The sequence below is a fragment of the Oratosquilla oratoria genome, unplaced genomic scaffold (genome assembly GCF_046742065.1).
Source record: "Oratosquilla oratoria isolate Oo_2021 unplaced genomic scaffold, ASM4674206v1 SCAFFOLD45, whole genome shotgun sequence".
Lineage (NCBI taxonomy): Eukaryota > Metazoa > Arthropoda > Malacostraca > Stomatopoda > Squillidae > Oratosquilla > Oratosquilla oratoria.
Window position 1 is genome coordinate 2,604,657 of NW_027467710.1, and position 27,428 is coordinate 2,632,084.

Sequence of the window (27,428 nt, forward strand, 5' to 3'; positions counted from 1 at the left end):
TGTTGTTGTTGTTGTTGTCGTTCCCTAGACTGTCTGTCCGAGCAGTCCCGTCTCCCCAAGGAAGGCCACAGCCGAAACTGGGTTTTCCCACAAATCCTTTAAAGAGTGTATGTTGTGTTGTTTGCGTGCATGATTGTGTATAATGCAGTCTTCCATTATGTGTTGTATGGTATGGGGTGAAGTGTTACATCCTGGGCAGCTGTCCACAACACGGTCGTCCAGCCTCTTCTGGTAGCTTAGAAGTGCTGGGTGGTGACCGCATCGCAGTCTGGCCAAGTGGACTCTGTCCTTACGTGGGAGAGAGGATTCAGAAGGGTGGATATCAGGGGGTCTGGCATGCAGCAGTGTGTTGTCTTTCAGTGTGTTAATGGAGCGGTGAGTGATATGATTATGAATATGTTTCCGGAGGCTGGTATTTGGTGGTTGTGGAGGAAGAGAAGAGAGTATCTGTGTGTAATAAAGGTCTTTGGGTGTAGTTTTAATGTTTCTTGGCGTGTGTGGGTGTTCTGCTATGTAGTGTAGCGGGTGTGATGTGTTTGTGGTGGCTGCAGCAAGTGTTTGTGTGCCTCTCATGTCGAGGTGGTCCTTGACTTTGAGGACTTTTGTTTCATGGTGTAAATGGTCTGTAGGTGATGTATTTGTGCAGCCTGTAATTGTTTTTAGGGCTTTGTTTTGTATGATTTGAAGGGTGTTGTGGTGTGTCTCACTGAGATTAGGAGCCCATGCAGGACTCGCATAATTCATCACTGAGCGTATGCATTGTTTGTATATTGTTATATTAGTTTCTTTGTTTTGTCCAAATGTTGTTCCAGTGATTGACTTAAGTGCGTTAAGTCTAGGTGTGCATTTGTTTTTTATGTTTGTGAGGTGTTGTTTGAAAGACATGGATGTATCGTATGTTACACCAAGAATTTTCGGTGTGTTTGTGTGTGGTATTAGAGTGTTGTTGATGTAGAGATGAGGTATGTATTTGTGTTCTTTTGTCCAGTTGGTGAGAAGTGTTGCTGTAGATTTGGTTGGAGCTATTTTGAGTCTGTTTGTGATGAACCATGTGTTGAGTGTGTCAAGGTAAGGCTGGATTATTTCTGCAGCTTTGTCTGTGTTACGATGTGTGCATGTGATTGTTATGTCGTCTGCGTAGGAAGAGATTTGTATTTCTGAGGTGTCTGGCGTGGGTAAGTCATGCATGTATAGATTAAATAATGTGGGGGATAGAACCGAGCCCTGTGGTACTCCGTTCTTAATGTTTCTGATGTGCGATGATTGGCCATTATATGACACATGAGCATTCCTGCCTGCCAGATAATTGGCCAGCCATCTTTTGGTGTTATTGTGCATGTCTGTGTTATATATTTTATTTGTTAGGTTGTGGCGGGGGATAGCATCAAAAGCTTTACTAATGTCCAATGTTATAAGAAGTGTTCTGTGGTGGGGCCTATCTGAATTGATGCCATCTAAAATTCTTTGTGTGAGGTTTGTCAGAAGAGTGTTTGTGGAGTGTAGTGGCCTAAAACCGTGTTGTGAGTCAGCAAGGGGAATATATGGTGTGACAAGTTTAAGTATTAGGCGTTCAATGACTTTAGAGGGGGTGCAGAGAAGTGTGATTGGGCGGTGCGATGTTGGGATTGTTGGGTCTTTGTTCGGTTTTGGAATGGTGATTATTTTACCATGCTTCCAGATGTCGGGTATTGTGTTGTGTGAATAGCTGTAGTTTGCAATGTTTGTGAGTGCGTGTATACCTTGTGGTCCAATGTGTTTTAGGTGTATGTTGCTTATGTTATCAGGGCCACAGGCAGATGAGTGCTTGAGACTATGTAATATGAGTTTTGTCTGACTGTCTATGAAGGGTGTATAGTCTGAGTCTGTGGGAAAGTCTTTCTTACGTCGAATGGTGCGTCGGTCGTCAGGGTGAGATGTAAGATGGCTCGTCTGTGCAAAATGATGAGTGCGTTAAATGTGGTTAAACATGGTGGTGAATGTTAATATTGTTACTGTTAATAATTCATCATTAATAGTGAGACTATGGATGAGGGCTTTATTTTATCTTTGGTTGGGGTAGTCCACCAGATACTGATGGTACAGCATTAATCAATACAATATAAATCATATGCTCCTGTGGTGGAAGGGTGAAAGCACAATACAATATTACCCTGGAATCTGAATGCCCTATAATTCAAACAACTTGGAATCGAAACAAAAAACTCAGTTTTTGCCCCCAAATCAAATTTTTTTTGGAATCCAAATGCCTCACATGTTGTTTGTATGTTTCCCCAGCAGAACCATCTATACATCTTGGAATCTGAACATTTTGGAACTCAAATGGTGCTCTAGAATGGATTAATGGATTTCAAGGCATCACTGTATCTTGTAACTGCCAACAAGTAAAAATATGTCTTCTTACTTTTCAAGCCACAAGAAAAAGTTGTGCAATGTGGAGGAAACAGTGGTGGCTGGGGCTCCTGGGGTGGATGGGGAACATCCCTGCTGTCTGCTGCAACAACTTTCACCAAAGAAGTTACCAAAGGTGTTGGAAGTGTCATGGAAACTGTCGAGGCTGGACTTGGGGTTCCTGACCCAGAAGCTATGGCCAAGGAAGTTGCAGAGAGGGAGAAAATGGTGAAGGCAGTGAAAACTGAAAGTAAAAACGTAAAATATGAACACAAGGAAAGTAAGTTCAGTATTGTTATTTACAATCAGGGCTGTGGAGTCGGAACACAAAACCTCCGACTCCTCTATTTTTGGCACCACTGACTCCAACTCCAACTCCATAATTAACTGATTATGGCCTACATATTTTATAAAGCCTATACAACACACATACACTCCAATCTTGAGTAGACTTGTATTATTATAACTGGTTTATATCAAAGAATAAAGATATATGTTATAGTGTGGCTTTCCTATGTTGACCTCTTCATTAATATTTTATAATTGAAGTAGAAACAAAATTTTTGAAAGGATATTGAAGAAATTTCAGTTAAAAAAAAATTCTATAATGTAAGACATTTGACATAATATATACCTTTGCAAATAAGTGATAAATACATTTCAAAAACAAAAATACTGTACTTTATAACAAAAGTTGAAATATAACCTTTGTAAAGGATATACAAACCTAATAAAACATATATAATGTAAGACTTTTTTTTACATATATAGTTTTGCAAAGACGATGAGATTTATTGCATTTTATAATTTTTTTTTTTTTATATAACCTACTTATAAGGAGTGTGCACTGCATAACTCTACAGACTAAACAAAGGCCTTTTATGAAGTGTAAATTTAACTGGAGTTGGAGTCGGTATATTTTTACCAACTCTGACTCCAGTGACACCGTAATTGCTTCCGACTCCACGACTCCAACTCCGACTCAACAGCCCTGTTTACAATGCACATAAAATTCCTGTGATCGCTTGAAATAAAGTTTATTATGTTTATAGTAATCTTCCTCTCTCCTTTTTTCTCTCACCCCCTCCTCACTCTCCTCACCTCTCTCCTATCCTCTCTTCTCTCTCTTCTCATCTCTTCTCTCACTCTCTATTTTCCTCTCTTCCTCGCTCTCTCCATCTATCACTTCTCTTCTCTTTTTCTCACTTCTCTTTTTTCTTACTCCTCTCTTTCTATCTTTCTCTTTCTCTGCCTCAAATACATATACAGTTTTAACTTGGTCTATATTCTTGATTTCCTATTATCATATTTAGACTTGAATTCATGTACTGTTCCAGCTTGGTCTATAACACCTTCTAAGCTATTCCTAAAGGTAGGTAGGTGTGTTTGTGTGTGTGTATTTTACGGGAAGGGGAGCTACACTCATGTCCCATCTGTATTTCACAGTATCAAAATTGTTCTTAAATTTGTGTATGGTTTTTTTGCACACACTGTCATTTTGTCCAGTTTGTTCCACACATCCATCACTCTGTGGGGAAAACTGCTCTTTTTCAGGTCTCTTCTATAACTGTCCTTTTTGAGTTTCCTTCCATGTCCTCTTGTATTTCTCATATCCCAATTTAGTAAGTCTTTTCTATCAAGGACTATACCTGTCATGTTTCTGTAGATGGTCAACAAGTCTCTTCTCTCTCTTCTTTGTTCCAGGGTTGCAAACTCTAGTTTTAAAAATCTCTCTTCGTATGACAGTTCTGAGAGTGTGGGGGCCATCTTCGTAGTTGCTCTTTGGATTCTTTCAAGTTTCCTAATATTCTTTGTTTTACTGGGTGACCATAGTGTTGCTGCACACTCCAGTCTTGGTCTTATCAGCATGACTAGTATTTTCTTCAACATTTCTTCATCCAAATAAGTAAATGTCAATTTTATTGATCTCGGCAAGTTGTAGGTGTCTCCGACAATTTTGTTTATCTATTTATCTTTGTGATGATTACTCCCAGGTCTTTTTCAAATCCCACTTTCTTTACTTCCTTTTCACCGATTTTATATTGTCCTGATATCCTGTTTTTACTTTTTCCAAATTCCATTATACTACATTTCTTAATGTTGAAGTCCACTTCCCACTTCTGACTCCATTCCCAAATTTTGTTCAGATCTCTCTGCAGTGACTCAGTCTATTTCAGTGCTCACTTTTCTCAACAACTTTGTGTCATCAGCAAAGAAGCTCATGTAACATTCCACACCCTCATCCATGTCATTCACATAAATACATACATATACCAAAGGCTTTTTCCCCCTATACGGTGGGTAGCCAAAAAGAAAAAGGCATAGAAACCACTCCCACCCATTCCACTATATATTCCATGCCCTTCCACCCTCCTCCTTGTCTTGGCACCTCCTGGATGACGGTTCATCCCTGCATCCTGTCCACTGCCTTGGGTCAGAAGCAGTGTCACAAGACACAGCACATCCACAGCAAGGCCGCTTCATAAATTCGGCAACCCCCCCCTTTCCGTCCCCCCCATGCAGAAAAGGAGAAGATGGGGAGAAGTCCCTTTGGGCTGCGTCAAATTTTTTCTCATACATACTTCCTCACCCCCCATCCCCCACCCACTCCCCCTCATGCATCACAGCATCATCCATACACAACCCTTCTCCATTCACCCCTATCTTCTGTCCTCTCACGTCCTTCCTCCACAGACATTCCTCTCTTTTGTAATGCCCCTTTCACCCCATCCATCCATCTCATCCTAGGACGCCCCCTCATATTCACTCCTTCCACTTCTGCCTTCCACACTTCTTTTACTAATCTTTCTTCACTCATTCTTTCTATGTGTCCAAACCATCCTAATATTCTTTCATCAACCCTATCTCCCAGCTCCCTTTCCACCCCTGTTCTCCTCCTCACCTCCTCATTTCTCACTCTATCCAGCCTAGTAACCCCTATCATACTTCTCAGACATTTCATCTCAAACACATTCAAACTACTCCTATCTTTCTCATGTTCCATGTTTCTGCCCCGTACAATGCTGTTGGCACAATCACTCCTTCATATAACCTCCTCTTAGCATCCATTCCCAGATGTCTATTTCTCATTACACTTTTCAGTCCACCAAGGCATTTACTCGCTTCTCTCAATCTACATTCTATCTCCACCCCCACTCCTCCCTTTCCTGCCACATTCACACCCAAGTATCTAAAACTATCCACTTCCTCTAGTCTTTCACCCTTAATGCTCACTTCCAGCCTGCTGTCACTCTCTCCCCTTGTACATCTCATCACCTTACTTTTGCTCACATTTATCTTCAGCTTCCTTTCACACACCTTCTCAAACTCTGTCACTAACTTCCTCAATCCCTCCTCTGATCCTGCTACAAGCGCAGTGTCGTCAGCAAACAACAGCTGGCTCACCTCCCACTTTTCTCCATTTTCTTTTATCATCTCCAACCCCTGACCCACTACCCTTACATTCACCTCTCGCACCACCCCATCCATGTAGAGATTAACAGCCAGGGCGACATAAAACATCCCTGACGAAGTCCCACCTTTATCTCAAACCATTCGCTCTCTCCATTTCTAATCCTAACACAAGCTCTACTACTCTCATAAAAACTCTTGAATGCTCTTCACAGCTTTCCTACGATCCCATATATCTGCAGTACCTCCCACAGTGCCTTCCTGTCTACCCTGTTGTAAGCCTTTTCCAGATCCATAAAAGCCCCAAAAACATCCTTACCTTTTCCTATAGCTTTCTCACATATCTGTCTTACCACAAAGATCTGATCTACACAACCCCTACCTGTCCTAAACCCACACTGTTCCTCACCAATTACTCTCTCTGTTCCTCTCCTAATCCTCTCAATCTGAAACTACTACACTAACACTTGTCCCCCTTTTCCTTGTAAAGCTGAACTATACAGGCACTCCTCCAGTCCTCCGGCACTCTACCCTCTCTTAAACAAACATTAAATAACCTCACCAGCCAGTCCACCATAACTGTACCTCCTTTTTTCAGACATTCTGCATGGCATCCATCCAACCCAGGTGCCTTACCTGCTCTCATCATCTTAACAGCTGCTTTCACTTCATCCTTCCCTATTTCTCCTCCATTCTCCTCACTTATCACTCTCATTTTCTTAGCACTTCCCACTGCAACTACCTTTCCCTCCCTATCCTCCTTCACATTTAGCAACTCCCTAAAATACTCTGCCCACCTTCCTCTCACTGCCTTCTCTTCTATTATCATCTCTCCATCTGCACCTTTTACCTTTTCTTTTCTACTTGATTCGCCTCCTCTTTCTCTTTTAATTAATTTCCAAAACATCTTTTTATTACTTTCAAAATTTTCTGTCATACTCTTACCCCATTTCACATCTGCTCTCCTCTTTGCTTCCTTTATCTTATGTTTAACTTCCCTTCTCTTTACTTTGTACCTCTCATACGATTCCCTCATCCTAATTTGTAGCCAATCTATGAATGCCTGCTTCTTCTCTTCTACACCTTTCTTTGCTTCCTCATCCCACCACTCATTACCCTTTCTTCTCTTTCCTCCCACCTTCCTTGGTCCACACACCATCTTTGCACACCTTATGACTCCCTCCTTGAACCATCCCCATTCCTCCTCCACTCTTAGTTCTACTCTATCCTTTACTCTCTCCCATTCCTCTTTCAGCTTTTTCTTATACTCATTCTCCTTTTGTTTCTCATTTAAGCAGTTCACTCTAAGTACCTCCCTACCTTCTGCCCTTTTCCTCTTTCTCCACCTATTCTCCACTCTCAATTTACCTTCCACCAGAGAATGATCTGATATTCCCCCACTCTCTCCCCTTAGAACATGTACATATTTAACTCTTCCTACCATACTCCTGGTCACCACTATATAGTCCATTAATGCTCTATCTGCCACCCATATTCTTCACTGTGTGAGAACCACCTTACCAATGCATATTCCAGTGTTGGATGTATTAGAGTTTCATTGATTTTTTTCACCATCTCTTCATCCACGTAATGGAACGCCACTTTAATGTTCTGCTGTATATGTTTCTTCCACAATACTGCTGATACATCTGTCAGGTGACTGGTTGTCTTTTATCAACACTCCCAATTTTTTCTCTTGTGCGTGTCTATGTGTCAGTCCTGATTAATTGGAAATGACACCAGTGGTCTGTATTTTTTTCATATGGTATTCAAGCGTTGAGGAAGTATTCAGTATGTAAATTCTATCAAAGAACAGGAGAGAAGTCTTGCCAAATCATATGTGTACTAAGTTGTCTCTGTAGGTGTTTTGCAATATGATGCAAGTGAGTTTAGGGAGTGACATAATTTTGTATATGGTAGTTTTTGGTTCCTTAATGTTATCCATTTTCTTCATGAGATTATTTTATGAATGTAATAACATGGTGTGGGTGTAAGTTTGTTAAAATACCAAATGGGATCATTCTTATTGTTTTTATCTTTCACTTATTAAAAAAAAAAAGGAGACTAATGATGGATACCTGATTGTGGTGGTCCTGCAAGATGGACAACAAAACAGCCCATTTTCAAAACCGGTCTACTTCGCCTTTCTCAGGAGGTGGAGCTCTGAGGGGCTGACATGTGTTCTCTGGACTGGTCCCATGATCTCCCATCATCAACTTCAACTGTATTCCCCCCCCCCCTCAACTATTTCACACATGGAGAGATGATAACCAGCAACTGCTCCCCTACTACTACTATCAGCAGGTGACATAGAAACCGTTTCACAAGATAATTGATATCACACTCAAAGAAGGAAAAGTACCACAAGATTGGAAAAATGCAAATATTGTAGCAATATACAAAGGAGGGGACAAAGAAAACCCAACCAACTATAGACCAGTTATCCTTACAAGTACAACAGCAAAAATATGTGAAAAAGTTATCCAAAGAAAATGGATTAAACATTTGGAAGAGAATAGTATACTAAATCCAAAACAATTTGGATTTAGACGCAAAAGATCATGTGCCACAAACTTGATATGCTTTTACTTGAAGTTAGTAGAAATAATTCAAGAAAGGGATAGATGAGCAGATTATGCCTCTAGATTTACAAAAAGCATTTGACAAAGTACCACAGAAAAAAACTACTAAGACAATTGAAATAATAGGTGGAATATAAGGAAAGTTATTGGAATGGATGAAAGATTTCTTGAACGGGAGAAATATGACGGTGGTATTCAGAGACAAGAACTCAAATTGGGAAGAAATGTATTGGCTCCAATAATGTTTGCCATATATATAAATGACATGGATGAAGGTGTGGAATGTTATATTGGTTTACTAATAGGGTGGTCGATGAATGGAATAAACTTAGTAACCATGTAGTAAGCGCTGAAACTATCAGTTGTTTTAAAAAACGATTAGACAACTTTATGGATGGGGATGACAGGTGGTGATGGATACGGAGCTGCCTAGTGTAGGCCTTATGGTCTTTTGCAGTCTCCTTTATTTCTTATGTTCTTATGTTCTTATTAACTTCTTTGCAGATGATTCTAAACTACTAAAGAGAGTAAGTACAGAGGAAGATTGCAAATCATTACAAGAAGACCTGGACAAAGTCTGGAAATGGAGTCAGAAGTGTGAGATGAATTTCAACATCAAGAAATGCAGTATAATGGAATTTGGAAAAAGCAAACAACAGAATGTCGGCACAATATAGAATTGGTACAAAGGAAGTTAAAAAAAAAGTCAACTCGGAAAGGAACCTAGGAATAAGTAATACTAGACAAATATATCAACAAATTAGTCGGAGAAACTTTCAATTTATTAAGATCAGTGAAAGTGGCCATTGATTACATGGATGAAGAAATGGTAAAGAAAATATTAGTTACATTGATAAGAGCAAAATTGGAGTTCACTGCAACACTATGGACACCTAGTACTAAAAAGAATATAAATTAGAAAGAATTCAAAGAGCAACGACAAAGATAGCACCAACGCTCTCCAATTTGACAAACTCGAACTACCTACTCTGGGACAAAGAAGAGAAAGAGGAGACCTGCTAACTATCTACAGAATTATGAAAGTGATGTAAGTCCTTGATAGAGATGACTTACTAAAGTTGGATAGGAGAAAAACAAGGACCTGAAACGGAACTTAAAAAGTATAGTTACAGAAGAGATTTGAAAAAGAACAACTTCCCACACAGAGTGGTATCTGGAACAAATTGAATGAGGAAACAGTGAATGCAAAAACTATACAAGAATTTAAGATCAAACTGGATGCTGAAAGATACAAAAGCGGTCACTATGAGCATAGCTCTCTTACCGTAAAACACAACTAGGTAAATACACTAGTACAACACAGACAACAATCTAATGTTTTTTGTCAGAGATCTGGTAGAGCCCAATGACCATTGTCAGCTGCTATGGGCCTACCAGTTTTCCACAAAGTGAAATGTAAGGCAAAAATTATTATCATTATTTAAAGAATAATTGGGAAATTAATAGTGCATAAGTATAAATATAAGAAATGCTTATCATGAATAGCCAGCAGTTCAAGGTGCACAGGTACTTAGCTGTGAGATTTTTTCAGATGGCGATGAAGATGGTAAACATGTGGAAAGAACAGGAAAGGATGAAAGCCCCACCCAGATGGCAAGTGGTTTTCACTTTACAGGACTCTCCTCTCTAGGATCTATTGTGACAGGCGTATCAGGGGTGCTGGAGTCAGCAAGTAATAAGGTCAGTCCTAGTTTCACATTAACACCTTCCATATGATGATGCCTGCATAGGCATCATGATGCACAAGTGGGTATATGAGGAAGCCAGTGTTGGCTTCTTGATTATATTTATTTTGCAGTTGTAGCTGGGTGACCCCCATATTCTCTGAATTGGCTTGATCATATTTTCTGTGGTTATTAATATTAAGAGTGAAAGAACGAGTAATACAGCTGTAACTTTATATTTTATAACGCAAGTATTGTGATGCATCATCGTACATCAGACAGCAGATGCTGCTCATGAGAATTCGACTCGTATTGAAGATGTTAATAGGTCAAAGGAAAACATTAAGATTATGGCAATTTGATGTAAATAAAAGAAATAATTGTAGTAGTGTTTATTGATCATAAAGATAAAGGTTATATGTGTGTGTATGTATATAATATATACATATAAAATGCTTCCCTGTAATGGGGTATTGACTGTATGGTGACATGCAGTCAGTACTTTAGGAACTTTTTATTGGGACACCCCTATTGACAAGAACTTCACATTATTCATCAATGCTAGAGTAAAATATGTACTAATGAAGGAATTATTTGATTTTGTACTACTCTTGTATATGCTGTCCCCTTGAACCTATTCTTTACCTTATATTTTACTTGCCCTCTTCCCTGATCTTCCTGTGGTTGGCGTGTGTGAAAGAATGCCATCATCATGTTTCTATGCATATTGTAAAAGATGACTAAATGAGGTGGTGTGAAGGGATAAGGGGTTTCCCACTGTATTTTCCTCCTATAAAATGTCAAGACATAAGAGGGTATTGGAGGAGGATTCTAATCAGAACCCTAATTAAGTCATTAAATGTGTGTGGATATGGTAAAGATGAGAGTTAAAGGAAAGAGATTGGTTCTATGTTTGTGAGAAAAAAGATGGATGTGTTAGCATTTAAACAAAATTCAGAGGTAAGGGTGAGTAGGAATATGGGAGTGTGATGGTTAGGTTGTTAGGACTGTTGCAGGGGCTAAGGAGAGGAGTGGTGAGGGGGCAAAGAAGAGAAGGGATGGCACTGTTGGTAAGTGATGAGATAGGCAAGTGCATGCTGGAGTGGGGAGAATTATCCTTGAGGATAAGGTGGGCAAAGTTGAAATTGGGAATAGAAATGTGGGGTTTTATGGATTATTGAGAGAAGAGTAAGAAGCATATAGATATAGTAGTACTGGGGATCTTGTTGCTAAAGTAGGAGATAAACTAATAGTTGGATTAGTAGGGAGTTATTGGATGGCAGGAAGGAAATATAGTTGAGAGGTGTTAGATGTGTGTATTGAAAGGGAAATGATGATGGTAGACATGGTGTTTAAGAAGAGCAACAAGCATAAGTATATGTGAGACAGGTGATGGATGGGAATGTAGTTGAGAGGGTATAATTGTATTATATAGTGGTGCCCAAAAGTAGGATGGGGGAGAACTCTGGACATAAATGTGTGCAGGGGAGGGGGCACTGGGTTGTCAGATCATTATCTTGTGGAAGGGAAATTAAGGGTGGGGATTAAGTGGAGAAGGTAGAAAAGTGATGGTGGTAAAGAGTTGCTTAAGGTGAGCAGATTAAATGATGAAAAAGAGAGAATACCAGGCAAAGCTTAGAGAGATGTGAGAAGTAGTGAAGAATAAAAGAGAAACAGGGGTAGAGTAAAAATGGAAATGTTTCAAGGAGAAAGTGCTTAAGTGGACAAAAATGGAAGATAAGGAGGATTAGAGGAAATAAGAGAGGCACCAAATGGTGGAAAAAAAAGAGTATGCCTACTCCTAGGTCTCTTAATCCAACATTTGCCAACTGCCATTTATCCAGATGTTTGGGCCCAGGACATAAACTCGGTATGGGAATTGGTGGTGTTTTATGTCAACCTCCCAAATCGGGTTTATGTCCTGGGCCCAAATCTCTGCATAAGTGGGAGTTAGTGTTGGATTAAGAGACCTATGTGTAGTGTGGCAGGGGATAGAGGTGACCTTTTATCCACAAGGAGCTAAGATAGGAGGGCAACAAATGTGTTTTTAGATAGGTGTAATGTGGGCATACACTTTGACTTGGCTGCCTGTCATATAAAGGGCAAAGGCTTTATAGTATATGTATGTATTGTTTTATTTATATATATTTTATTTGTTTTTTCATTATTTATTATTCTATTCTATTTTATTATTATATTTTTTTTAATCCATAAGTAGAACCTTGACTAAAGAACATCCATTGAAATGACTTTCAACTTTGAAAGTACAGTACTGAGTAAATGCCAATAGAAGAAACAAAATATACTTTATTGTATCACCATGTTAAATGCAATAGAAATTCGTTCTCAGTACTAGCTGTATGTTTTTGTGTAAGAAATAATTTCAAATATATGAAAAGGTTAGGAGCTCCATAATCAACATTAATACTTTTTTTTTTATATCAGCCACACCACATTTTATATTAACCACACCACATATGTGAGAGAACTTTAGGAAAAGGTAAGGATGTTTTTTATGCCTTTATGGATTTGGAGAAAGCTTATGATAAGGTAGACAGGAAGGCACTGTGGGAGGTATTGTTGATATATGGGATAGGAGGAAAGCTGTTAAGAGCAGTCAAGAGTTTTTACAAGAGTAGTAGAGCCAGTGTTAGAATCAGAAATGGAGAGAATGTGTGGTTTTAGGTATAGGTGGGATTTTGCCAGGGGTGTGTTATTTCTCTTTGGTTGATCAATTTATACATGGATGGGGTGGTGCGAGAGGTAAATACAATGGTAAAAGGTCGGGGATTGGAGATTGTAAAAGAAAGAGGAGAAAAGTGGTAGATAAGTCAGTTGTTGTTTGCTGACGACACTGCGCTTGTCGCAGGATTAGGGGAAGGATTAAGGATGCTAGTGACAAAGTTTGGGAGGGTGTGCGAAAGAAGAAAGTTGAAGATAAATGTGGGTAAAAGTAAGGTGATGAGAGGAACAAGGGGGGAATGGGGCAGCAAATTGGAGGTATTAAGGGAGAGAGACTGGAGGAAGAGTAACTTTAGGTACTTGGGTGCGAATGTGGAATTTCAGTGTATTTCAGCCTCTGAGTAAGGAAATAAGATTCTAGTACTGATTGTGCAATAATTTTGACTTCAAAAGTCCATCTCTCATTAATAATCTATATAAACTGTTAGTTCATCCACATTTGGAATATGCTGTTCCTGTATGGTCACCAAATCTCATTAAAGACATTGACAGATTGGAAAAACTACAATGGCAAGCCACAAAACTGATTTGAAACAAAATATAAGTCATACAAAAATTGACTAAAACATAAATCTGTTCTCTGTAAAAAAGCATGGACTCAGAGGTGACTTGATATATGTCTTTAAGATTCTAAAGGGGATTGAAAATATCAAAATTGACAAAAGTTTTAAGTGAATGAAAATCCGACAATGTTGAACGTCTAGACCTCTGAGAAGACGTAACCTACCACCAAAATCTCCTAGATCTTCATCTACCGCCTCTACACATACTATCAGCACTGCACATATGCATCTCGGTGCATATAGGAGTCAAGTGGTACTCTGACCTCACTTTGTCACGGAAGGGTCATCCCGCGGTCATCTATGGTCAAGTCTCTATTGTTCGGATCAGGGCGTCAACCTTCCAACCAGCACCTGGACGCCGGTATCGACACCTCAGAAAACCCAAGAGATATTGCCATTAATATCAAAATCTATTTTCCTACGGGATATGTCCATCCTGTCCAAACCTCGGACAACTGTAGAACATTGTACATATGTATATGCAAAGTGTAAAGTATTTAAAACCTATCCTGATCTCTAATATTTGCTAAAACAGCACCTTGTAAATAAATGATATCTCATCGGCAACCTAGCCACGACCCATGTATATAAACACCTATCACAAAGTAAAGAAGAAGACCACAGAGAGAGAGCTATGCTGCTCCACCGTGTTTATCTTAAGCCTCCAAAAACGCTGCTCAAACTACCAAAACCATGTTACCAACTCTCATCTGAAACTTAACGATATGTTGGACAAGACACAACAACAAGAAATAATGGTCTCAAACTGTCAGGAAATAGATTTAATTTGAAAGTGGGTAGAAACAACTTTGCCAACCGTGTAGTTAATGAATGGAATAAACTTCCTGCAGAGACAGTGCAATGTAGTTCAGTTTGAAGCTTTAAGATTCATTTAGATAAACATCTAAGCAAGATGCTGTAATGCCTGCCATTTATTTTGTTAATTATGTCTGTTTATTATTTGCTTGATTTTCATTTATTTTTGTCAATTCATTATTACTTACTATTTACTTGTTTGTTATACTATACCTATGCATTTATTTTATTTATTATTATATTATAATTTTTATTTCTCTTTTATTTATTTATTATTATTATAATTTTTTCCGCATCCAACCTAGTTTAGGACCAAAAGGTCTCTTGTCGGCATGCTCCGCATTTGTAAAGGGAGGAGTGGAGGTGGAGGTAGAATGTAGATTGAGAGAAGCAAGTAGATGCCTTGGTGGATAAAATAGTGGAATGAGAAAAAGACATTTGGGAATGAATGCTAAGAGGAGATTGTATGAAGGAGAGATTGTGCCAACAGCACTGCATGGAGCAGAAACATCGAACGTAAGAGAAGAGTTTGAATGTGTTTGAGATGAGGTGTCTGAGAAGTATGGTAGGGGTTACTAGGCTGGATAGAGTTAGAAATGAGGTGATGAGGAGAGCAGGAATGGAAAGGGAGTTGGGAGATAGGGTCGATGAAAGAGTATTGGGACGGTTTGGACGCATAGAAAGAAAGAGTGAGGAAAGATAAGTAATACAGGTGTGGAAGGCAGAAGCGATGGGAGTGAACATGAAGAGGTAACCAAGGATGAGATGGATGGATGGGGTAAAGGGGGCATTGGGAAAGAAGGGAATGTCTGTTGCGGAAGGAAGGGAGAAAACAGAAGGTAGGAGTGAGTGGAGAGTGGTTGCGTATGGATAATGCTGTAATGCATGAAAGGGAGTTGGGGGGATGGGGTGAGGGAGTATGTATTTTCCTAGTTGTATTATACAGGAAGGGGAGCTATGCTCATGGTGACCCATTTTTGTATCTCACAAGATCAAGTTTGTTCTTAAATTGTTGTATTGTGTTTGCACACACTATTTCTTCATCCAATTTGTTCCATACATTTATCACATTATGTGGGAAGCTGTTCTTTTTCAGGTCTCTTCTGTAGTTATCCTTTTTGAGTTTCATTGCATGTCCTCTTGTTTTTCCTCTGTCCCATTTTAATAGGTCCTCTCTATCAAGGCATTCTTATCTCCTTCACACAATTTTACTATATCATGCTTATCCTTTAGTTTGTTGTTTACATATCTGTAAAAGAGTTTTGGTTGATCCTTACATTTGTCTATGATATCCCTTTCATATTCTCTTTTTTCTTTCCTGCGTATGTTTACATATTCGTTTCTAAATTTTTTATGTTTGCCATTTAGATGTTTTCCTGTCTTTTTTCCATTTTTTCCATGCTTTATCTCTCCTGGCTTTAGCCTCACTACATCTTTTGTTGAACCAACATTTTATATAAATTTCTTTTTGTTTCTTTTTTGGTACATATTTGTTAACTCCCTCTTTATAATTTTCTTTAAATATGTTCCATTTGTCATCCATATTTGTTTCCTCATTAGAGAACCTATCCCAGTTTGTGTTTTGTAAAAAAATTTCCTTAGTTCTACAAAGTTCGTTTTGTTGTACATAAATCTTCCTTATGTTTGTCATTTCTATCTATGTTGTTCTGTTCTTTTAGTTCAAACTCTATTAGTATATGTATGTTTTCCAATTGGTGTTTTATACTCCATTCTGTTCACAATATCTTGTTCAGAGGTTAATACTAGGTCTAGTTTCGATGGTTCCTCATTGTTTCTATATCTAGTATTCTCCTTCACCCATTGTGTATTTGATGGTCATATCTAGTAGCATGTTGCTCCAGAGTTCATCTCCCCCTTGACTGTCATTTCTTCCCAAATTATGTCTTTTGCATTAAAATTGCCCATGATTACTATGTTTCCACACTCTTTCAGTAATACGTTTAGCACCTTTATTGTTTATTCCAATAATTTGGAATGTTCACTATCTGGCCACACATGGGTTTTTGGTGGTACATACACTACTACAAATTATCCGCTTTTCATCTTTTTGTTGTCAATTTTAATCATAATTACTTCTGTATTTCCCTGACCTTCGATTATCTTTGTCACATTTAAACCTTTTTTGGTCAATATCATGACACCTCCTCCTTGCTTGTCAGTTCTGTTTTTAGCCCAGTGGTTATATAAGCCATGTCCCACTATGCTTGTTAATAGTGGTCCTTTCAGTTTTGTCTCTACTATGCCCATGATGTCAGGTTTTTCTGTTTCTAGATAGTCATTTAGTTCGGTGATTCCAGAGATCATACCATTGATGTTTGTGTATGCCACTTTTATTTATTTATTTATTTATTTATTTATTTATTTTTTTTTTTTTTTTAGGTTTCCATTTTTTTGATGTACCATTTTTCAGTCTCAAATCCAGCTCTCTAAAAAAAAAACTTGTTTTTTTTTCCGTCTGTTCTCTTTTCTATCACTTCAATTCTGAGCGATTTGTCTTTCTCTTTTTCCTCATCATTCATTTCCTTTTCTTGCTATTTGCCAGTTTGACCACTTTTGATAATACTTCCTCTGCCATCATTTGTGTTCTTAGTTTTATTTTTAGAGGTCTGTGATGTTTTTCTTTTGAGTATTTGCCTATCCTGTGAATGTCGTCGATTTCTTTAACGAGATTTTGATCTTCATCCTGTATTTCTTTCAGAATTTCTTTGACTAGTTCCTTCTCCTTTTCTTTTTGGTATCTATACATATCATGCTTTTCCTGTATACCATGGACCACAATGCACTTGCCTTTGTCAACTGTGTCTCTCACCAAATTTTCCTTCTCTTTAATTACTTTTATAACTGTTTCTTTTGTATTTTCTTCCATCTGCTCTTTTAATATTTTTCTAAATGATATTTCTTGATTTTCCTGTTCTTTTTTCCATTGATTCTTTATTTCAATGAGGTCTGTTTCTTTAATTGTTTCTGCTACTTTACCGGTCACTACTTGCAACTGTTCATTTACCTCCTTTTTTAGTTCGTAATTTTTATTTTCATCCTCATTCTTCAGTCTTTTGTTTTCTCTCTTAAGACTTTCTATTTCACTCTTTAGGTCACTCAATTCTTTGATAGTTTGCTCATTGTTTTTTTATAGTGTAATCAGTTCCTTTTGAACAGCTCGGTAGTTGAATTTCAAGTCTATGATTTCTTCCATTAGTTTGCTTAATTCGTGATTTCTTAGTGCATTGCTATACCTACTTTCTCTATCTATTTCAAAACTTCTTCCTATTTCACTTGCATTTCTTTGAAAGCCTGAAAATACATTGTTTTCCCACCTTGTGTTTTTTCCTTGGAGTATCCAATATGCATTGTGAGGTGTGAGTGAGTATACGAGGACACTGATGTCAACATCCTGATTAAGTTTAATTTGTAGTTGTATTGGAGTAACCCCTGTATTTTGCAAACAGGCTTGATCGCATTTTCTGTGGTTATAAATATTCTGGGTGAAAGAGAACGAGTATAACAGCTGGAAGGTTGTATCAAAATAAAAATGAAGGAGCTTAACTCATTTATCAGTCGCATGATAGGACATAAATGAAGTAAAAACAAAATGGTTTCACTAAATACTAATTTGTTTATATTGACAGGTTTTGCTTGGTGGTCTGGACACTCTGGAGACAATTGGCCGGAAAACTATGGATGTGATTCAGCATGGAGACCCAGGTCTCCATAAAAAGAGAGCTTTCTTTGTAAACAAGAAACCAAATTTATCTTTGGTAAGACTGATTCATTGTTTTATTATATTGATATATATGTATATTGTGTATGTCTGTGGCAGGTATGTGTATTTACCTAGTTGTATTGTACAGGAAGGGGAGCCATGCTCGTGGTGTCCTGTCTTTGTATCTCACAACATCTAGTTTGTTCTTAACCCCTTCCATACGGTGCCGCACACGTAGGCGTCATGAGGAGCAAGTGGATTCGCGACGCTGCCATATCGGCGTCTTGATTATATTTATTGTAGTCGCCCCTGTGTTTTTACATTCTCCCAAATGTGCCCTGAATCCCATTCTCTGTGGTTTTCAAAATTCGCAGGTGAAAGAGAGAACGATCGATATAAGCGGTGACTATATTTTATGATGCGAGTATTATTACGACACGTCGTACGGCTGGCATTGGCTGCTGCCCGCGAGATTTAAGTCCCGTAGTGAAGTGGTTAATTTCTTCCGTAGTACCTTATCAAATACGTTTTGTAGGTCTAGATAGGCACAGTCAGCCCATCCATCCCTCTCTTGAATTATTTCTATTAGTCTCAAATAGAAGCAGATCAGGTTTGTTGTACATGATCTTCCTTGTCTAAATCCATATTGATTTGGATTCAGTATTGTTTTTTTTTCCAGATGTTTAACCCATCTACTTTTGATAACTTCATATATTTTTGCTTCTGTGCTTGTTAGGGGCAGGGGGATGCTGTGGGAGGTTTTGCAGATGTATGGGATGGGAGGAAAGCTCTTGGGAGCTCGATGTTAGCACCTCCTTCCTCTGTGACGGTGTTTATTTGTTTGGTGTTCCTGTCTTAACCACTTCCATACGGTGACGCCTACGTAGGCGGCTTGAGGAGCAAGTGGGTACTCGATGATGTCGACGTCGCCATCTTCATTATATTTATTGTAGTCGTACCTATGTAACCTTCATTCTCTCTAAACTGGCTTCATCATATTTTCTATGGTTATCAAAATACACGGGTGAAAGAGAACGAACGATTGAGCACTGACTTTATTTTTTATAATGCAATTATTATGACGCAACATCGCACGTTGGGCAGCTAATGCTGCCAGACGTGCGATGTGCCCCGGAGTGAAGAGGTTAAATGGTTTTTGGGGGCTCCAGATGTGGGATGGTAAGTTATGTGTCTGCTTAGCTTAGTTGTAGTCATGGCGATATAGGTAGAAGGTAGGGGTTCACAGTTCCTTAGTGTGCAGATAAATCTACATATGACATGTGACTGTTGGGTTGGTTCTTTCTTAACGTTAAGACTATTATGTAATAGTAAGTGGGTAGTTTTTTGTTTTTGTAATAAATTAAACATAATTTATTACAAAAGCAAAAAAAAAAAAAAAAAAAAACTAGAGGCAATAAGACTACCTTAAGACACAAAGAGAATATCGTAAAGAAAATACAAAAAGCAGAACTAGCAATCGCATTTAACTCTTACTTGTTTATGAGAAAAATCTCCTGCCCATTTATACATATGAATATATGTGTGTGTGTGTATTATTCAATTTTATTGATTCGTTAATCTTTTTTATGCTATTTGGATAAAAGGTTTTTGTTTGCTCATTCCTTGTATAACATTGTTTATCCTCTCAGGCTCTACAAGAAGCAAGACAGAGGGCAGAAGAACAAGAATATTTGGGTGCAAATAGAGAAGTTGATCCTAGAAGACCTCAGGAATTTTTTTTTGAAAATGTTTGGGATAGTACAGATGGTCCAGCCCATGCAGAGGCCTTGGCTCTTGTTGCAAAGCAAAGTAAGGCAAAAATTGGTCCCATGCTTCAGTCTCTGCCTCCTCACATCATAGACAAATTACAAGAAGATATGACATCAATCAAGGTTTGTAACTTTTACACACCCAGTCCCCTATCCTTATCTCTGGCTCTTTGCTAGGGTACTGTTTCTATAGACAAATGTAACTAGTGTCCCCTAGCAAAGATGACAAATACATGAGCTTCCAAACTGTCAACACCTGTCATCTAGAGCTCCAAAGCCTGCTGAATAAGACAAAAATTCTCAATAGTGCAAGGAAAACAAGAGGCCTGGTTTGTATTGAATGGATGGGGGAGCACTTGTGGTTACCCAAAATGATTTCTCTGCAGTGTTAATTGATTTAATGAGAGAAAATGCAAGAAAATACAAATTATTTTGAGCCGAATGTCGACTCAAAAGCAGAGTCCTCTGGAGGTGCTACACCCAAATTAAATGTAAACTGAAGCCTTGAAATGCCAAGGTTGCTCCAACTGTATACTGAAGACACTTTTTCTGATTTTGGTAAGTACTAAAAAAGAAATTTGAGTGGAATCTTAGACATGGAAAGGGAGATGAGTAATAATGAAGATTGTGGGAGAATGAATTCATAGAACTAAGGAAGGAGATTGTAGAGTTAGCAAAAGGCCTATTCCAAGCTAACAATGAGATATCTAAACTGAAGAAAATTAATTCTGAACTAAATAATGAGCTAAAGGGATTAAAAAAAGATCTAATGGAGGTTAAATGTGAAAATAAAAAGATGAAAATCAATTATACTACCAATAGTGAGAACTTAAAAAAAGAGGTAAATAACAAAATAAAAGCAATATCTGAAAGAATTGAAGAAAACTTAGGAAATTTTGCAGAAGATTAAGAAATGGAATGAAAACAGAGAAAATGAAGAAATTGCTTTTAAAGAAGTAGTACAACAACAGATACAGGAAAATGCAAAGGATACAATCATTCAAGTAATTAAAGAAAAAGAAAATTGGGTCAGAGACACATTGGATAGGAAAAAGTGTATTGTGGTATATGGACTAAATATATAACATGGTCTGGTGAGGTACATAAGAGAAAAAAAAACAAAAAAACAGAAAAAAAGCAATAACAATTCTAAAAGAAATACAAGATGGTGACCAGGAAGCAGAGAAAGATATAGAAGAAGAGAAGTGAACCTTCACAGATTGGTTACAAAATAGGACGAGGGAATCATATGAGAGGTACAAAGAGATTAGAAATAAAGCATAAGATAAAGGAGGCAAAGAAGAGAGCAGATATGAAATGGGATAAGAGTATGATAGAAAACGCATCCACAGCAAGGCCTTTTTCATTAAATCGAGAAGACAGGGAGAAATCCCTTTGGGCTGCGTCAAATTTTGCTCACACATATTAGCTCACCCCCCATCCCCCCACCCATTCCACCTCATGCATCACAACATCATCCATATACAACCATTCTCTATTCACCCCTGTCTTCTGTCCTCTCCCGTCCTTCCTCAATAGACATAGACATTTCCCTCTTCCCCAAAGCCCCCTTCACCCCATCCATCCATCTCATCCTAGGATGTCCCCTCATGTTCACTCCCTCCACATCTGCCTTCCATACCTCTTTTACTAGTCTTTCTTCACTCATTCTTTCCATGTGTCCAAACCATCCTAATACTCTTTCATCAACCCTATCTCCCAACTCCCTTTCCACCCCCATTCTCCTCCTCACCTCCTCATTTCTCACTCTATCCAGCCTAGTAACCCCCATCATACTTCTCAGACACCTAATCTCAAACACATTCAAACTCCTTCTCTCTTCCTCTCTTATGTTCCATGTTTCTGCCCCATACAGTGCTGTTGGCACAATCACTCCTTCATACAGTCTCCTATTAGCATCCATTCCCAAATGTCTATTCCTCATTACACTTTTTAATCCTCCGATCCTGCCACAAGCACAGTGTCATCCGCAAACAATAGCTGGCTCACCTCCCACTTTTCTCCACTTTCTTTAACCATCTCCAATCCCTGACCCACCACCCTTGCATTTACCTCTCGCACCACCCCATCCATGTATAAGTTGAACAGCCAGGGCGACATAACGCATCCTTGATGAAGACCCACCTTTACCTTGAACCACTCACTCTCTCCATTTCTAATCCTGAGACATGCTCTACTACTCTAATAAAAACTCTTGACAGCTCCTAGAAGCTTTCCTCCTATCTCGTATATCCGCAAAACCTCCCACAGTGTCTTCCTGTCTACCTTGTCATAAGCCTTTTTCAGATCCATAAAAGCCCAAAAAACATCCTTCCCCTTTCCTATAGCTTTCTCACATATCAGTCTTACCCTAAAAATCTGATCTACACAACCTCTGCCTGTCCTAAATCCACACTGTTCCTCACCAATTACTCCTTCTCTTCCTCTCCTAATCCTCTCTCTCTTCTTTGCTCCAAAGTTGGTTACTAGAGTTTAGCCAATCTCTCCTCATATGACAAGTTTGCAAGTGCAGGTCCCATTTTTGTTGCTGCTCTCTGGACTCTTACTGTGTAAGGTCATCTATGTTGATATAGGCACCTGGTCCCCTTTTGTCTTTTATATTGCATAAATGAATGCAGATGTATTCTAAAAGACAAAATACCAAACCCTGAGAGGGGAGGGTATCATTGGGTACCACCCAACTCCTTGTTGCCAGGATAGGCCTAATGTATGCATCAAAAGCCACCTGGCTGATAATCTGCAGACTCAGTTTTGCTTGCACTTTTCTTCAGTTTGACTTGGCGTGGGGATATTCTGGCCTTGTCCATGATTTTCCTTGTCTTTCTTGCCTCAGATGTCGAAGGGAAGCCTATATAGTCAATGAATCTGTTCCACACATGAGATACTAGAAGTGCTGGGTTGAGGTGCCAATTCGTCACTGTTCCTTCTTTGCTATATCCCAACGTGCCTTCATTGTTCATAGTCTTATTTTTACGTTTTTCCATTGTTTATGTAACGAGAAAAATGCGCTAGATAACAGCAGAGCGCGAAAAAACACAAAAAACACTCGTGCGAAAATGAGGCGTGCGTGCACTCGCGCTGGGAAAATTTATTTATCTATTTATTTATTTTTTCTTCACGCGTTTTTCTCTCATAGTCTAAGTGGTGTTGGTGGAAAACATATCATACACTACCATATGTATATATATCCACAATAAAAAATTGAATAAAAGTTATGCAGGAGATAAAGAAAGATAAGTCACCAGTATAAATGTAAAGAGTTAAATCCCCACCACATGGGGAAGTAGACATTTAAACTTTTACATGCTAAAACAAATTTCTAGCATCTGGCAGAGTGCTACATGACGTCCCTACATCCCTCACGATGTCACATGCTGATAAAAAAAAAAAATCCTGCTGAATTTTTTTTTTTCGTCGTTAATGTTGAAGTTCACTTTTCACTTCTGACTCCATTTCCAAACCTTGTTTAGGTCTCTCTGTAGTGATTCGCAATCTATTTCGGTTTTCACTTTCCTTAACAATTTAGCATCATCTTCAAAGAACCTCATGTAACATTCCACATCTTCATCCATGTCATTCACATAAATAGCAAACATTACTGGAGCTAATACTGATCCCTGTGGAACTCCACTAATCACCTCCTCCCAACCTGAATACTTTTCTCTGAACACTACTCTCATTTTTCTATCATTCAGGAAATCCTACATCCAGTTTAGTAGGTTACATTGTATCACTCCCTGTGTTTTCCAATTTATTAAATAATTATTTTGTGTGGTACTTTGTCAAAGGCTTTTTGTAAGTCTAGGAAAGCACAATCATCCCATCCATCCCTTTCTTGTGTTATATCTATTAGTCTTGAGTAAAAACAGATTAAATTTGTAGCACGTGATCTTTCCTGTCTGAATCCAAATTGTCTCGAGTTTACTATATTGTTTTCTTCCATGCATTTTACCAATCTATTCTTGATAATTCTCTCATAAATTTTGGCTACAGTGCTTGTTAAGGAGACTGGTCTGTAATTAGTTGGTTCTTCCTTGTTTCCTCCTTTATATATTAATACAATGTAGATTTTGCAGTCTTTTGGTATTTTTCCTTCTCTGAGTGAACAACTTATTATGTTGTATATTTTGTCCATTAGTTCTTCTTTGCATTCTTTTAATATTCAATTTGCAATTCTGTCTGAGCTGTGCGATTTCCTAACATCAAGGTTCGTTAACTGATCCATTATTTCTTTTTGTGTTATTATTTCCCTCTTGGGGGGAAATTGCACTTCACTTCCTTCGTCCCAATGCTGTACTTCTTCTCTAGTGAAAACAGACTTAAAGTGATTGTTCATGACTTTGGCCATTTCTAATTCTTCCATGTATTCTGTATTTCCTTGGCATAGTTTCACCATTTCCTGTTTATTTTTAAGTTCACCACTCACATATCTATAGAATAGTTTGGGTTGATCTTTACATTTTTCTATGATGTCTTTTTTGTAGTTTCTTTTTTCCTCTCTGCATACTCTTCCACATTCATTTCTATGGTTGATATATGTTTGCTATTTTCCAGGTTTATCTTTTCTCCATCTTTTCCAAGCTTTGTCTTGCCTATCTTTCACCTCACTGCATCTTCTGTTGAAGCCAGCATTTAATGTACACCCTCTCTTGTTTCTGTCTTGGTACATATATATTCACTCCTTCATTATAGATTTCCATCAAGATCATCCATTTCTCTTCCACTTTTGTCTCTTCAATATAGAATTTTTCCCAATTTGCATTTTGAAAGAATTTTTTAAGTTTTCCAAAGTCCGTTTTGTTGTATGTCAATCTTCATTTTCTGTACTTTTTTATTTTTCTCCATATATATTTCTTCCATTAGTTCAGCCTATATTAGTATGTGGTCACTCCAAATGGTATCTTGTATTTAATTTTATCTACAATTTCAGGTTCTGTTGTAAATATTAAATCCAGTCTCGATGGTTCTTCATTACTCCTGTATCTGGTATTTTCATTGACCCATTGTGTCATTGTATGTTCTACGGTCATGTCAAGTAATACATTTCCCCATAATCCTCTCCGCCTTCATTGTCATCTCCTCCTGACAGATTTCTTTGCAATTAAAATCCCCCATATGTATCAGGTTACCTCCATCCTTTAGTATCTCATTTAATGAATGCTTTGTACCATCTAACATTTTTGAAGGCTTGTTCTCTTTCAAAGAGCTCATTTTTGGGGGCACATAAATCACCACAAACTTTCTACTTTTCATGTCACTGTCTTCAACTTTTATCATGATAATTTCCACACTGTTTTCACCTTCAGTAAGCTTTGTCATATTTAAGTTTTTCTTGGCCAAGAACATGATTCATCCTCCCTGTTTCTCTATTCTGTTTTAACCCAATAATTGTATAACCAAAGTTCAACTTTATTAGGTGGTATTGGACCACTTAATTTTATCTCCACAATTCCCAATATGTCTGGTTTTTCATCTGATAGGCAACCATTTAGTTCATTCAATCCTGAGATTAATCTATGTTAAAATAAGCCATTTTTATTTTTTTCTTTCTCCATCCTGTTTTCTGTTTCTTTTGTTTCACTTACTTTGATGTATCCTCTAATAGAACTCCTTGCTTTCAGTCTCCATTCTCTTCAAGTTTTTTTCCTTAGCTTCACCTCCTAGTGTCTTCTATTTCCACAACACTCATTTCTCTTTTTATCCATATATTGTTGTAATGTTCACGTCTTTCCATCTTACCTTTACTAATATGTCTTCTACTACCATTTGTGATCTTAGTTTTATCTTGTGAGGTCAATTTCTTTCTTTTGAATATTACCCCATTCTATACATGCATACATATCAAAGGCTTTTTTCCCCCTTATAAGGGAAGTGAAGATGAGAGTGAGACGAGAGTAAAAGGGAAGAGATAGGTAGTATGTTTGTGAGAAGAAAGATGAATGTGTTGGCTTTGAGTGAAACTAAGTTGAGAGGGAAGGGCGAGTGTAAGTTTGGGAGTGTAAGTGGGAGGTTATCAGGAGTGAAGAGAGAGGAAGAGAAGGGGTGGCTATACTAGTAAGTGAAGAGAGAGGTAAATGTGTAGTGGAGTGGAAGGAGGTTTCCTCAAGGATAATGTGGATGAAGGTGAAACTGGGAAAGGAGATGTGGGTTTTTGTAAGTGCATATGGGCCTGGTAGTGAGAAGAGTGTAGAAGAAAGGGAGGCTTTTTAGGTAGATTTAAATTAATGCATAGAGGGATTGGGGAGAAATGTCAATGTAGTAGTACTGGGAGACCTTAATGCTGGGGTAGGAAATGAACCAATTGATAGAGTGGTTGGGAAATGTGGAGTTCCAGGAAAGAATCGTAGTGGAGAGTTGATGGTGATGTGTCTAGAGAGTTGATGATAGCAAATACAGTGTTTTGGAAGAAAGTCAAGCATAAGTACACATGGGAGAGGGTGGTGGATGGAAGGGTGGTAGAAAGAGCGTTAATTGACTATGTAATGGTAGGTAGGATTATAATGGGAAGAGTTAAGGATGTACATGTTCTAAGAGGAGAGAGTGGGGGAATATCAGATCATTTTTTGGTGGAAGGTAAGTTGAGAGTGGAGGATAGATGGAGAAAGAGGAAAAGGACAAAAGGTAGGGAGGTGCTTAGAGTGAACTCTTTAAGTCCATCTGCTCCTGATTATCTTTTCGCATATGAGGGAGGTTGTGTTTGGCAGCATAAACACAACCTCATTTTTGTAGCACATAACATTAAGTGACACTGGGTGACCTGGAGCATTATCTAGGAGCAGGAGGATTTCGTTTTGGAGGTTCTTCTCTCGTAGGTATGCCTGTACCTCCATCAGGAAACAGTGGTGAAACCAGTCAATAGTGATGGTGTTGGTTGTCCATGCTTTTACATTATGCAAATACATTTGATTGTATTTTTAACGAAAAGTGCTATTCCTCCCCCACTCCTGCTAACCATGTCCTTGTGAAAATAAATCATATCCTTCTATATCAATTTCCGGAAGGAAATGTCTATCAGCCATTTTGATTTGGGGTTCAGTAATAATTATAATATCAAATATCCCTACGCCCGCTTTACCTCGCAGTAGATAAATTTTATTTATTACACTTCTACTATTTTTGTAGTAAAGTTCTAGTTTATCCTCCCTCTACCTAATTTGGTAATTATTTCTCAGGTCATCTCTGAGCAGTTTCTATTGTTTAAACTATATTCCGATACTTCCCCCTCCCCAAATCCCACGTAATCTACTTGTAAAAAACCTGAAGGATTCATACTTCTTGCTCAAGGGATTCAGCAAGGAACAGATATCGTTTGGGTTACAAGTGCACCCTGTCCTTTGTATAAGATAGCACCAACACTCCAAATTGACATACAAAGTTTGTCCAAATTTGAACTACCAACCCTGAAACAAAGAAGAGGAAGAGGAGATCTACTGACTATTTATAGAATTATGAAAGGAATGGAAGTACTAGATAGAGATGATTTATTAAAGTGGGATAAGAGAAAAGCAAGAGGACATGAAAAGAAATTAAAAAATGATAGAGAAGAGATCTGGAAAAGAATAGCTTCCCACACAGAATGGTGGATATCTGAAATAAATTAGATAAGGCTATAGTGTGTGCAAATACTATTCAAGAATTTAAGAACAAACTTGATGCTGAAAGATACAAAGACAGGTCACTACGAACATAGCTCCCTTCCTGTATAATACAACTAGGTAAAATATAGATGA

At 38.1% G+C, this 27,428-nt stretch overlaps 1 protein-coding gene across 1 annotated transcript in view; it reads left to right on the forward strand.

The window, feature by feature from the left end:
* LOC143023322 (uncharacterized) overlaps positions 1–27,428 on the forward strand; it is an 89,902-nt gene that overhangs the window by 13,962 nt on the left and 48,512 nt on the right. The window contains exons 3-6 of the mRNA XM_076181851.1: positions 2,410–2,668; positions 9,934–10,082; positions 17,835–17,963; positions 19,558–19,800. Of these exons, the coding sequence (XP_076037966.1) occupies positions 2,410–2,668; positions 9,934–10,082; positions 17,835–17,963; positions 19,558–19,800 (780 nt within the window). The remainder of the gene's footprint in view (positions 1–2,409; positions 2,669–9,933; positions 10,083–17,834; positions 17,964–19,557; positions 19,801–27,428) is intronic.